Genomic DNA, 14628 nt, shown 5'->3' with positions numbered 1-14628 from the left:
TATTTCACTTTAACTTCCAAATCCATTATCACAGTACAAGGTCAGCCAATAATGTGCACCCCACCTGTTTACCAGATCACATTAGAAATCCCACCAGTCTAAAATCAATTCATAAATTAACCATTCTGTTCTTTCTGGATCAATTAAGTAATGCAACATCTAACCTCTCTCACTTTCATATACTGTGCATCAGTAAATTGTCACCTTTCTTGAAACACTGTGCAATATCATCGTTTTTTGTTAGTTTTTGTTTAGCGTTTGTATGTACATTTGTCTGTATTTCATTACTCTTATTTGCCAAGCAGTGCCATAATCCATAAATGATAACATGGAAAATGTGAGACAAAGGGACAAAGGGAATTCAGCTTTTATTTGTTTTATCATCTTGAAACAGAAACTATTCCCAGAGCAGCGCGACCATAAATGATAACATAGAAATGTGTCAATCAAAGAAGATATTGTCGGCCGCCACTAATAAATGTGGGGCAAACACTTTGATGAAGGGAATTCAACCATAAATTATTTTCTCACCTTGAAATTCAATTTATATCTTTCAGTTTCAGGATGACATTGTGCATCCAGCAGCATGAGCAGAAAGCAGCAAAACTGTAAAGATAGACAGAAAATGTGTCGGTCAGTGGTGATATTGTGATGGGGCCGCCACTAATAGATCAATATATGACAAACACTGACACAAAGGGAATTCAGCTTTCATTTGTTTTATCATTTTGAAACTGTAGCTATCCCCAAAGCAGCAAGACCATAAATTATAACATAGAAAATGTGTTGGTCGCCGCTATTAAATGAATGTAAAACACTAAGATAAAAGTGAAATCAGCCATCATTTATTTTATTATGTACACCTGTGATTTTCTTACTGTGGAAAAACTTACTCCAGGACAAATAAAAACAAGCCTTTAATGAACAGTGGTGCATGATACTGTGCAATACCATAGTTTTTTGTTAGTTTTTGTTTAGCGTTTGTATGTATGTATTTCTTTACTCTTAAGTTTTTATGTTGTATGTCTCACAACACAATAGAGGGACCACCTGCTGAGCCCTGATGGGTTTTATTGCCTCCATGTGCACATTTCTCTTTTGTTAATTATTGTTTTCTTTTCTTACTTTCAAAAAACTGTACTATTTTTTCTTTATGTGCAATAAATAAAACACACACACACACACACACACACACACACACACACACACACACACACACACACACACACACACACACACACACACACACACACACACACACACGTTAACCTTGTTCTCCATGGTCCTCCTCCCACATCTATTGACCCTGTACATCCGCAGGAACGCTTTTACTTTGAAAACACCGCTACACTTCCGCAGGAAGGCTTTAAGTTTGAAAAGGTTCAATTTAAATGGTGTCCGCCTCTGCTTTTCTTCACTGTAGAGTGACAGCAGCGGGTAGCCGGAGGTAGCACTGGTAACACATTGATGAACAACCATGGAAGACAAGGCACAGATACAAGAAGCGATTAAGACTCAAGGTGAAGTCGTTCGGAAGCTGAAGTCCGAGAAGGCGAGCCAAGAGCAGGTCAGTAACTTACAATACGCAGTGATCTGTAGAGGTGATGTGAAGGCCTGATGTTAACATGCGGTGAACAGCATGTTCTGGTGTTTAAATGAACAGACTACAGAGAGAACTTCATTCATACTGCATAGTCATATTTAAAACCCAAACCAAAGCATTCTGTCAGTTAACTGCGGCCTGTTGTAAGTGACATCATGCTGCCCACACCTGACTCACTAACGTAACAGTTAACGTTACTGTCTGGTTCATTATCAATCACTTAGTCAAAATACTTTATATGCACTATTTTAGCGAAACGCCCTTTATAAAATATGCCAGCTGTTGTACCTAAAAGAACAACTTCTTACACTATTATTTATACGCCGAATACACTATAAGACTCCAAGAATTCAGCAGACATAACGCATTATAACACATGCTGCATTAATATCCAGTGATACGTGAGTTCACATTAAATGACACAATAAAAGAGCGGTGTTTGGTGCAGTTAGCTCTAAACGACATGAATAGCTAACGTTAGCTCCACGCGCTGGTGCCAGCCTGCTTTTGTATCACATTTCAGTGGCTAACCGGGTTAGCTCGCTAATGCTAACAGCCGCCGTGGAACTGACAGGAAAGCAGCTAGCCGACCCAAAAAGCCAAACGAAGTTTTAATTTACAAAGCGACGTTTTAACATAACGCCGACAAGATGTGTTGTTTAAACGTGCACTTCATTCGTGTCTGTTTTTAAAATGTGGTGGGACAGCTGACGCAATAGGTTGCTTTATTGACACGGACATTTGCCACTGGCTGTTTCTATTATACAGTCCAGTTAGTTCAGGTGCCAGGCTGTTGTTATAAGCCTTTAATTAATGCTACACCTGTGTTTGTTGTTAGCAAGTAGCTACAGCCTTAGTGCTTGATGCCAGTGTTTATCTCTGCAGCTCTGAAATACAGTATGAAGGTTTGTTCCATTCAAATTGTAGTTCATGTTTCATCTGTGATATTCATGCTCAACAGCATGCCCACAGCAATAGTTTAAGTTTAATGCGTTAGGACAGTGGTATCAAACAAATGGCCCGTGGGCCAGAACCGGCCCGCCAAGGGGTCCAATCTGGCCCACAGGACAAGTTAACAAAGTATGAAAAATTGCTTGAAAGTCATTCAAATTTTTTTCTGCTGCTTCAGACATATTTACACCCTAATCAGAATACAATTATATAAAAAACAATTAATACTTATTGTGGTCAGATATTAAACCATCAATCAGCAGCTTCTGTAATAATTAGAGACATAATACTGTTGAAAATGCACTCATTTTTCTTCAGACTGTTCATCTGTTTTGTAAGTGGATAGTTTATTATAGTAAAGTTACAATATATATATAATATATTATGCAATGATTTTATTGGTCTGGCCCACTTGAAATCAAATTGGGCTGTATGTGGCCCCTGAAGTAAGATGAGTTTGACGCCCCTGCATTAGGGATTATTATGCTATCTGAATTTATCATGAGTAGTCTATAGTTAGCAGCCTTAATGCTGTTTTCTTTCTCTGTTAGCTTTCCTCTCTGCCCTCCTTTATGTATTTGTGTCTTGTGTGGTCTGATTCCTGTTATTATGTCAGGATTTGAGTTTAACAGACCTGTCCGAGCTTTCACCACTACAATATCACCATTGTCTACATGTTTATGCTCACACATGTTCTATAGACTTGACATAGCAGGGGAGGCATGGGTGGTACTGTTTACTTAAATTAGGACTATTAAAGTGTTCCCAAGTCATGGCAGTGTGCCAGTGAGTGCTTGCACGCACCTTAGTCATTTTGAAACTGAAAGCATCTCCTGAGCTGCGCAACGATAACACTGAGATAAAGAGAATTCAACCATTATTTATGTTATCATCTTGAAACTGAAAGTGTGATCATAAATGATTGATAGCAGGTACCGTTCTGCTGTTATCATACCTTGATGCCACACCTGTCACTGTTATCAGAAAACACCCAAAACCTTAAAACTAGAGCTTGGCGCCAGTATTTAGGCTATCTCTGTAAGACAAATATTTAACAAGTTGAAGTTGAATTTTAACTCATTAGGGGTTATTATGCCATCTGAATTTACCATAGCTGAGTAGTCCTGAGCAGCCTTAATACCACATCTATCACTTCAACATCACCAGTGACCACATATTTCAGCACACACATTATTTTGACTAGTCATAGTAGGAGAAGCACAGGTGTTACTGATAATTTAAATTATGATTGTGTTCTATAAAAGTGTAAGTCATAACCGTGTGAAAGTGCCAGTGAGTGCATTCACAGTGTCATCTTGAAACCAAACTTATTTGCCAAGCAGTGCCATAATCCATAAATGATAACATGGAAAATGTGTCAATCAATGATGATATTGTGGGCCGCCACTAATAAATCCGGGGCAAACACTTTGATGAAGAGAATTCAGTCATACATTATTTTCTCACCTGTGATTTTCTTACTGTGACTTGTCAAAATGTCTCCAGGAAAAAATAACATTGGACTTTAATAACCTTTAATGAACAAGTGGTGCATTACACTGTGAAACTTCCTTTAACTTCACAGCTGAACAGTATGCCATTCAAGTCAAGCACTGTGACAGTGTTATGTGTTTGAACAGTAACAGTGGCTGGCAGAGCATCTTATTATTTTACACCCGTGGCTCACTTGGCTTATCTCATAGATAAAAAGTGAAGACACACCAGCTGCCAATCAGGAGAGAAAATACTAGTAAAATTACTTCTCTTTTGAACAATTGACACATCATGGCAAATAACAGCATTGCATGTGAGTGTTGTTTGCCAGTGAGAGACCTGCATTTCTGTACTTGCACCATAAAGACACGCTTTGACTTTATGAAACACACTTTAAATCTTTGTGTACTTTTAACAAAAGCTAGACGCTGTCGCTTTTCAAATGTTAAATGTTCTCTAAACAAGTAAAATACAAACAAAATGACTGTAATTCACCAGGATCACTGACCTGACCAAGCATTCAGTGCTGACTCATCAGTCTTCAGCACTCATAGGTTTTCAAACTCTTAAACATATTGATAAAGCAACATGAAAAAAGTTCATGTTAATGGATTTCGTCTCTCTTGTTGTTGTTCTGTGTTCCATGCTTAACAGATTTAGGGGGACAGTCAGAATATTGTGTCCATCACTTGTTTTCACAAAGTTTAATTTGCATCCTAAAATGTCCTGACTGTCCACAGTCCACAATCCAAACATAAAAAAAAAAATCAGTATATTTAGTTGCTGATTCATTTTCCATTTTCTGTCCGTCGACTGATTGATTAATTGTTGATTAGCAGCTGCTCATCCTGTAGCCAATAATGTGAAATGGAGACATGAATTCTTACAGTCTAGGAATAAACTTAATTTTTATAAAATGACATCAGCACACTGAAACAGTAAACATTACTGGGAATTTAACATATATATATATTAAACTTGAATTAGGAAAAAGGATTAATTATACATGCAATGCAGCCTATATATCTTAAATAAATATTGGCACATACTGGATAGCATAAACACCGATAACGATATATCAGTGATAGGCCAATAATGGCTGATAATATCAGTTGACTGATATATTGGTCGGGCTCTTCTTTAGATACACACAAGACACAGATTTGATACGAGGGTCAGTGTAGGACCCTGTCTGGTTATGTGTGTGTTTGTGTGTATGTCCGGGGTGGGGGGCTGCGATAGGCTGGCTGCTTTGATTGACTTGATACATCTCATGTTCTATCCTCCACGCTGTGATGATGATGATGATGATGCTGATGCGTCATGCCCCGCCCTCCCCTAGTGCTAGGGTTGCTTACCACTTTTCTCCTGTTCTTCTGGGCTGACCCTGAATGACCTTTGACCTGCCTCACCTTTCATCACCATCATCTACCTCATCGTCTGGGGAATCTACCCGTCCTGAACGTCGCTGCCCACCGACGTGATTGGCTGATCCTGGACAATACCTCTGGATGATGCTCTAAACACGATGCACTCCTGAATTTTTGGACTTTTTTTGTTTTGTTTTTGTGCGTGTCCCCCGTGCTGCTGAATGAACATGCTGGCCATGTTATGTGTTCGTGCTTGCTCTGGTCTGGTGGGCTTCCGGACTGCAACACGTGTGCGACCTGTGCATTCTGTCTCTGGGATGACTGTGGCTCAGGTAGGACTCTACTGCTGTGTGCAAATGGAGTAAAATTCAGTTGTGTTAGAAAAATTCTACAATAAATATTCTTTAATGTGTGTGTGTTGCAGATTAATGAAGAAGTGGCCAAACTGCTGCAGCTAAAGGCTTCGTTAGGAGAAGGTGATGGCAAACACCAGTTTGTTCTCAAGACAGCAAAGGTGAGAGCACATGCTGCTGTATTCAGACGCACACATGCATTTACTGTTCTTCCAAAGCACCATTTGAACAGGAAAGTAAACAGGAACACCCAATCTCCATCTGGTGTTAACATAATGATCTGTATCTGGATATCTAGTGCAGAGCAGGACTGTTGTTTTTATGAAGATGACAAGAGTAGTAGCCAAGTTTCCATTCAAATCTAGCGCTCAATTCAACTGAATTTACAGAAAATCATCTTGTTTTCATCCAATATTGTTATTTGAATATTAAGAGTTTGGTTTATTAAGATAAAAGGTTGGTGGCACTATTTTACTAGTCAGGTGTCAGTTTAGTTACTGCAGAAGAAGACAGTGAGATTATGTAATTAATATAGCAGCTGTTTCATGTCTGTTTCCTTTTCTTTAAGCCATACACAGAATCTTCAACTTGGCTGAGGCTACTTAGATATTGTTTTACTTTTTTATTTTATGCACTACAGTACAATTAGACTAACTGGTTAACAGTTTATGCTCAACAACCCAGCTGATAGAAGACCAAAAAAAAAGTAACATTTAGTTGATGGTCTGATGGACACGCAGAATCGTTCTTTTTTTCTCAGGGAACGAGGGACTACAACCCGAAGCAGATGGCCATCAGAGAGAGAGTTTTCAACACCATCGTCGGATCCTTCAAACGCCACGGAGCTGAAACCATCGACACACCTGTTTTTGAGCTGAAGGTGACACTTCACACAAAACACAACCTGTACCGCGCTCATACACATCAACAAAGTGTGGATGCACCTGAAGTCATCTCTCACACAAACATAAACGATGGTTGTCTTTCTCTGTTGGTACATAGGAAACGCTGACAGGGAAGTACGGAGAAGACTCCAAGCTCATCTACGACCTCAAAGACCAGGGAGGAGAGCTGCTGTCCCTCAGATACGACCTCACTGTATCCTACTCACTGCTTTCTGCTTCAGACAGCCTCATGTTCAGTCTAACAGCAGAAGATTCCATTTCAATTTTCACCTCATATTCAATTCTCTTACACCTATTTTTTAATATATATCTGTGCACATTTCCCGCACTTGATCAGGTATTTTTGCCAATGAAATGATGAGCCGCGTACTCTGGAAACCAGTTAAGGATAAGCGTGAGAATTATTATATACGCCTTTTAACAATGGGTTATTTTCTGCTTTGATGTTACATCATGAACACTATTCTGAATTTATAATGCACATAAATAAAAAAGTTGAAAGTGATGTCAGATAAGATACGATTTATTACTTCAACAGTGGAGAAATTTACAGCATTACAGAAGAAAAGCGGATCATAAAAAAATAGAAAAGAACAGCATCAATAAAAAAATAAAGAACAATAAATGATAAGTAAGTAAATAGGAGATAAAATAGTAGGAGTATGCTGAGATGATTATTGGTGTAATGATAATATACCTGAGTGTGATATTGAACACTGATATTGCACAGTAGTGTATATAAAAAGTGAGAAGGTTTGTCAGTTGTCCAGGTCGGGGGTGTGTGAGCTTTACAGGGAGCAGCCCTGATTGTACAGTCTGCAGCTGCAGGAAGGAAGGACCTGCAATATCGCTCCTCTACACATTTCGGGTGAAGGAGTCTGTTGCCAAAGGAGCTCTCCAGTTTCTGCCGCCAAAGCAGAGAGGAGAGGAAATGCAGTTAATGACTGATTAGAAATGTCACTAATGAACAGTGTGGTTTATTTTACTAATAAGAAACAGAGGGTTTAGTTTTTATCTTGTAGATCTGACCGATGGAATCAGTGTGTAAAAGCATCAAGATTGTTAGGAATCCCTTTTTAAGATATAAGGAGATAAGAAACTTTTCACTGTTTTTACAGAAGTGGAGCGCCCACTCTCCAATCCTACCCCCCACCCCCCTTACATTATTATGCTATTATATTATCATTATATCAGTGTTATAAAATGATCTTCAAATGACAATAATATCGTTTATCATGATTATTTCTGAGACAATATATCGTCCAATAAAAATAGTTATCATGACAGATCTATAATAATTACTCATGATGTATTTAGAGTCATTAACTAGCTCTCTGTTTGTTAGAAGCTGTTTTAAACTTCATGACTGATGAAAGTCTGGCACATATCAGGACTTTTGCCCCTGTCAGGATCCTGTTGGAATGATGACTTGATGTTTGCAGGGATCTGATTGGTCAGTAGTCGCTCTGTTGCCAGGTTTTAATCTGATCCTGCGGAGTTACGTGAGCCAGCTTCGTGACACATGAAAAACTTCATTGTGTTTACAGATAGATGTCATTCAAAAATAGTTTTAAGTTCCAAATGTACAAACTACATTAATCTGTAATAGATCTCTCTATCAAAGCAGAGAGCAGTGTGTTGTCCTTGACTGGACATCTTTCAGGTGCCCTTTGCTCGCTACCTGGCGATGAACAAGATAACCAACATCAAGCGCTACCACATCGCTAAGGTCTACCGCCGTGACAACCCAGCAATGACCCGCGGACGCTACAGAGAGTTTTACCAATGCGTGAGTCGTCCTCATATACACCTGCTCACTCCTGCCATTTATCAGATATCTGGAGTTTAAAACCCAAATAATCAACGTGTTGGTGTTTCAGGATTTTGACATAGCCGGTCAGTATGACGCCATGATCCCAGATGCCGAGTGCCTCAAGATCGTCTACGAAATTCTCAGCGAGCTGGACCTCGGAGAATTCCGTATAAAGGTTTGTCTCGTCAGTTCAGTTACAGTCAGAGATAAAAAGTTGTGGTGTCATGTTTGTAACCACGTCTTTTATTCCCAGGTCAACGACAGACGAATCCTCGACGGGATGTTCGCCGTGTGCGGAGTTCCCGATGACAAGTTCCGCAGCATCTGTTCTACAGTGGATAAACTGGATAAGGTTTGCAGATTATTTAGAACACCTTATTTACAGAAGAGCAACTTCAGTTTTTCAACTTTTGTAGGATCAACCTAAACCAGAGGTATCCAAACTATTCCATAAAGGTTCATGTGTCTGCACGTTTTCATTCCAACCAAGCAGGAGCTCTTGATTGGTTGGAAAAAAAACCAGCAGGCACACAGCTCTTTATGGAATAGTTTCGACATGCATTACCTAAACCTATATGACACAGATTCAAATTTGTCAGTCGCTAACATCTTCTTCTCCTTGTTCCTCTGTTCCCTTTTTCACCTTATAAACGTCTGCTTTGGACCATCTGCTCCTCCTCTGGTCCTCCACTAGTTGCCATGGGAGGATGTGAGGAAGGAGATGGTGAATGAGAAAGGCTTGTCAGAGGCGTCTGCAGATCAGATTGGGGAGTACGTCAGTATGCAGGGTGAGACTCATTCACTGCTCTAACTAAAAGCTGCCATGTATTCAAGAACTGCAAGTTTCTACATTGGTAGGGACTGTTGCTTCATGACTCCAAATGAATGATAATGTTGGAACTGCCGATGTTGAAATAAGAAAGGCTTTGTTTGTTTTCTAGGTGGGATGGACCTAGCAGAGCGCCTCCTTAAGGACCAGAAACTGTCTCAGAGTAAGGACGCCTGTGACGGCCTGTCAGACATCAAGCTGCTCTTCACCTACCTGCAGATCTTCCAGGTCACAGACAAGGTGAGACATTCTGTTATTCATTACTCAGCCACCGTTCTTCTCTGCACTGTGTTACTGTTAACTCTGGTTTTTCTCTATGACTTTGCTTCATCGCTCTCTGTCTTCTCCAGGTGGTGTTTGACCTCAGTCTGGCTCGGGGTCTGGACTATTACACAGGAATCATCTATGAGGCAGTGCTCACCCAGGCAGGCGTGTCCCTGGTCTCTGCTGAGGGCCAAAACGGGGCTCCTCCAGAGGAGAGCGTCAACGTGGGCAGCGTGGCTGGTGGAGGGCGTTACGACGGCCTGGTGGGCATGTTTGACCCCAAGGGCAGGAAAGTGCCATGTGTGGGCGTCAGCATCGGCATCGAGAGGATCTTCTCCATCATGGAGCAGAAAGCTGAGGTATTGTGTGGGGTTATTGTTGGTGCTCGTCCTCAGCAGGCACGTGTCGTGCACTCTCTAACTAACAGTCATGTGTTGTTCAGGCTTCAGCAGAGAAGGTTCGGACCACGGAGGTGCAGATCCTGGTGGCGTCTGCACAGAAGAACCTGCTGGAGGAGAAGCTCAAACTCGTCACTGAGCTCTGGAAGGCTGGAATCAAGGTGTGTGAGGGTTTTGTTTTCCACACAGCAGGTTCACAAACATCCTCATACCACACACCAACATTTTTAATCCCAGGAACCACTTCTGTTAGATAAGATTTTAAGATCTGACCAGATGCGGTATTCAAACAATGGCAAAGTTTCTTATGATAGTCAGAGATGGCCAGCATGAACAAATAATACTTTCGAATGATGCTGAGTCACTAACATATGCACAGTAATTTTGTGCGCAAAGTATCTCTACCAACACTCTTTCATTTTCAACAGAAATGTTTTCATGCTCAAGTAATTTCCAAATTTGTTTCTTCTTTGCTGATCTTTTTTACAAAACATTAAAAGCCTACTTATGAAGGGAAAATTGTAAGACTTTTAATGTGAAAATTGTAGAGAAAGTGTTGAGTCATTCATGGTGGCGTACATTGTCTAAATGCTTGATATGAAAGGACTTTAGACATAAAGACCTGTCCCTGATATAACATGCATTTGGTACTCTGATTCCAATCGACTGAGCTGTGATTGAATATTGATTCAGCTGAGATTCAATATTTTGAATGAAACTGTACCAACTAAGTGATTTCTGTGTGTGTGTGTGTATCCAGGCAGAGGTGATGTACAAGAAGAACCCCAAACTGTTGAGTCAGCTGCAGTACTGTGAGGAGACGGGGATCCCCCTGGTGGCCATACTGGGAGAGCAGGAGCTGAAAGACGGAGTGGTTAAACTCCGTGCTGTGGCCACCAGAGAAGAGGTACAAATGACACAGAACACACACACACACACACACACACACACACACACACACACACACACACACACACACACACACACACACACACACACACACACACACACACACACACATGCTTGATACACAGACTCATGCAGCACTCAATATCTCAGCTGATTGAAATAGTTTGGCAGCTCTTCCAACAGGAAAAGCAGGTTTGGTTTTAAGCTTCGTCACACTTAAATTTTCCCTGTTTGTATTTTTCTGTAGTGATGTTTGATAAATGCCTCTGTTTTATTAGTAACTCTGTTCTATTGTGTGAAGTGCATGATGACACACATGCACATCATGTGGTGACAGCGTACATGTTAATTGGTTGCCATCTGCAACCTCATTGCTAGTTGCCACTAAATCCTACGCACTGCACCTTTAACATGTATGATTTCTCCAAATGCATCTGATGCCAGGGAGTAGTTTACAGTGTATGTATTTATGTTTGAGTTTACAGTTTTTAAACTCGGTTGCAGGATTAATCTCACTGTCTGTTCCTCTGCTCTGTCTCCACAGCTCGATATTTCAAGAAGTGATCTTATAGGTGAGATCAGGAAAAGGACCTCTGAGGCCTAGCCATTCCCAGCAACAACTCCAACTGCATCATCTGATTGGTTCAAATACGGATGCTTTGCAGGGCTTTGTACAGATTTACTCGTCTGTTCCTCAACTGAGCATGTTGGACATGAATGCAGACGTGAAAACACTCATCCAGTCGCACTTGTTGAGAAAGGTTACATGAAATGTAATGTTTTGGATTATGTTTGACAGACATGTATTTGCTTTCAGTATCAACGCTGTATAAAGATGTGCTCTGAGGAACAGATCATACATGTTCATCTGACTACTCCAACCTATGAAGAACACTGCATAAAGTTGCTGGAGATCAGTTTGCTTGTTATCACATGAACTAGAAATACTTCATCTGTTCAGGACCAACGATGAGAAACTCTGGTACACATATTTGCTTTCTACCTGCACCCTTCAAATGATTTTCTGAAATTCAATATCTAACTTGAAAGTTTGGTTCTTGACAAACCCACATCTGATTTCTACCTGTATCAAACATGCTTGTGTCAAATAAAAACACATCATCTTGCTCCATACTGAGTCATGATAGCTGAGTTGTGCATGCTTTGTTTTCAGTCATCACACTAGTGATAGTTAAAAGGTTAAACATTTCCCCCTTTTACAATCAGGTACATTGATGATTCAAGATAATTATCTGAAAAGTGTTTATACTTTAAACCACATAACTTGAACTTCGAGGGTGTCCAAAGCAACATAATGGGCCAGATGCAAGAACATGTTTGTATTTTTTTCTTAAATGAGGTGGACCTTTACGAGTGTGCCACGTCGGATTCACCAAACACTTTTATCACCAGGACACAGTCGTAAATGACCTTCATAAACATGATCTCACCTGTTCTAAAGGAACGCCCCAGACAATAATAAATTAAAATAAATGACGCCCTCAAAATACCATATAAGGTCAGACGACCAGCAGGTTGTGGAGAAGCTCCATTCATCAAAATGACACTAAAGACTAAGAATAAGAACTTTACGAGCTCTCAGACTGAGTTCCCGCTCTCTAGCTGTGGACAAGTCGCTTTGTAGTTTCAGCCACTAATATTTATATTGCAAGCTTGCATTACATCATAGTTTCAATTGTCAATTTAAATGACTGACACATCTGCCTATATTGTTAAATAGCCTACTACTTTAATACTAGTAGTAGGCTGGTACTTTTGCAAAGAGAGGAATGTCATCATGATTATGGATTTGGGAATGCAATGTAATGAACAGGACATACATTTGAAAGTTGACACAACAAAAGGAGGGGTCTAGTCAGGAGAGAACAATGCGAGTAAGTGCTTTAAAGCTAAGTTTGAGTTTGATAGGATGTAGGTGCCAACAGGCAGTGCACAGAAACTCTAGTCCATCAAGTTTGGAGGTGTTTGCAAATAAGCTTGCTCTTTAGTCTTTTCTTAAATATTGAGAGGGACTCTGATTGAACAGAGTTTGTCATTCCACCACCTCGAAACTAGACTTATTGCCCTGTTGTAGTGGTAATCCTGGGCACTTTTCATTGGCAGAGCGTAGTTAGCAGGAGGGAGCTTAGACTTGAATGAGGGAGTTCAGGTAGGTGGAAGCTGTTTTAATTACTGTTTTGTAGTGCCAGGGTTTTGAATTTGATGCAGGCACTAACTGGGAGTAAAGAACATTGGGGTCATGTGCTGGTTTAGGCTGGTTGAAGACCAGCTGCCATGTTCTGGATCATCCTCTCCGACATGCTCTAAAAGATCTCCTTTAGAGGGAGGACATGAACTGGTGGAGGGAAAATCCAGAGATACCAAGCACAGTGAATGTGGAGAAGCAGACTTGATGGTTAACAGTATCAAAGGCAGCAGTAGAGCTGAGGATTTACTGGCAGCTCAAGCAGAACACAGTGATTCCATTGCTGACAGGAAAGCAGTCTTTTGAGTGACCCCGCTTAAAGCCAGACTGATTCAGATTGTACAGGTTGTTCTCAGAAAGGAAATCCGACTGTAAGCTCAAATATTGTTGATTGGAAGGGCAGGAATACAATCGGTCTGTAGTTTTCAACCTGGGCTAGGTTGAGTGTAGGTTTTATGAGAAGTAGAGTGACTTCAGCTTGCTTAACCCTTGTGTTGTGTTCCGGTCAAATCTGACCGATTTAAAAGTTTTATCTCTGAAAAATTTAGTTAATTTGATCATACTGACCTAAGATTCCATGACTTTGTCTACAAAGAGGATTCAAACACACAAAACTTTTGTACACTCTTGGTGTTCCCAGTCATTAGAAATGAATGGGGGAGACTATAATTAGTGTAAAAACTGAACTCAGGTACATCCTCATTTGTCAGATGGACGGACACACACGCAATCACACACACACGCACACACACATGCACTCACACACATTGGGTTCCCTGGCAACAACTACGGGAACCTTTGCCCGGTAGAGTCTCTCTCTCGCGGGAACAACACCTGTTGGCAGTTCTCACAGACAGTTGCAACATTGTTTCAATAACATTGAACTTTTCTCGTAGCTTTGGTAGCCTATATAATGCTTTTTTGAGGTGCTCACAGTTCATTGTGTGGCAGCACCATGGCAGATCGATATACCGTAAGTGAGGCTCTTGATTATATATTTGATCACCACACTGGTGAGGAGGAGAGAGGCCAGGAAATTGACAGTGAGGATGGATTAGAGGAGGAAGTGTCAGAAGATGAAGACGACACAGAATCCAGACCAAGAAATAACTGATGGGGAGGAATCCAGTGATGAAGAGGATGGCCATGCTGAGGCTACTGTCACATTCAAGTCAAAGAATCGGAACTTATCCTGGTCTTCATCCCCACCTGAGAATCAAGGTAGGCTTTCAGCTGAACGTTACTGGCAGCTCAAGCAGAACACAGTGATTCCATTGCTGACAGGAAAGCAGTCTCTTGAGTGACCCCGCTTAAAGCCAGACTGATTCAGATTGTACAGGTTGTTCTCAGAAAGGAAATCAGACTGTGAGCCAAAATATTGTTGATTGGAAGGGCAGGAATACAATTGGTCTGTAGTTTTCAACCTGGGCTAGGTTGAGTGTAGGTTTTATGAGGAGTACAGTGACTTCAGCTTGCTTAAATGCTGTGGGGAACGCACGTGTAAGTAAGGAGTTGATGAAGTTCAGGGGAAAT

At 40.7% G+C, this 14628-nt stretch overlaps 1 protein-coding gene across 1 annotated transcript; it reads left to right on the top strand.

The window, feature by feature from the left end:
- The first annotated feature begins 1418 nt into the window (after positions 1-1418).
- On the top strand, positions 1419-12023 carry hars (histidyl-tRNA synthetase). The gene is made up of 13 exons (XM_062425920.1): positions 1419-1567; positions 5843-5932; positions 6532-6651; positions 6774-6869; positions 8340-8465; positions 8557-8664; positions 8743-8841; positions 9184-9277; positions 9431-9558; positions 9669-9941; positions 10025-10141; positions 10741-10887; positions 11434-12023. The coding sequence occupies exons 1-13, from the start codon at positions 1478-1480 to the stop codon at positions 11491-11493; spliced, it is 1548 nt and encodes a 515-aa protein (XP_062281904.1). The 5' UTR covers positions 1419-1477; the 3' UTR covers positions 11494-12023.
- Positions 12024-14628: the final 2605 nt, after the last annotated feature.

This window comes from Scomber scombrus, chromosome 9 (assembly GCF_963691925.1).
Source record: "Scomber scombrus chromosome 9, fScoSco1.1, whole genome shotgun sequence".
NCBI classification, from domain to species: Eukaryota; Metazoa; Chordata; class Actinopteri; order Scombriformes; family Scombridae; genus Scomber; species Scomber scombrus.
The sequence above is the reverse complement of the archived record's forward strand: the minus strand, read 5'-3'. Positions and strand labels throughout refer to the sequence as shown.

Coding starts and splice junctions, on each gene's coding strand:
- hars (XM_062425920.1), top strand. CDS start 1,478: ATGGAAGACAAGGCACAGATACAAGAAGCGATTAAGACTCAAGGTGAA. Junction 1,568..5,842: donor AGAAGGCGAGCCAAGAGCAG/GTCAGTAACTTA, acceptor TGTGTGTTGCAG/ATTAATGAAGAAGTGGCCAA. Junction 9,559..9,668: donor TCTTCCAGGTCACAGACAAG/GTGAGACATTCT, acceptor TGTCTTCTCCAG/GTGGTGTTTGACCTCAGTCT.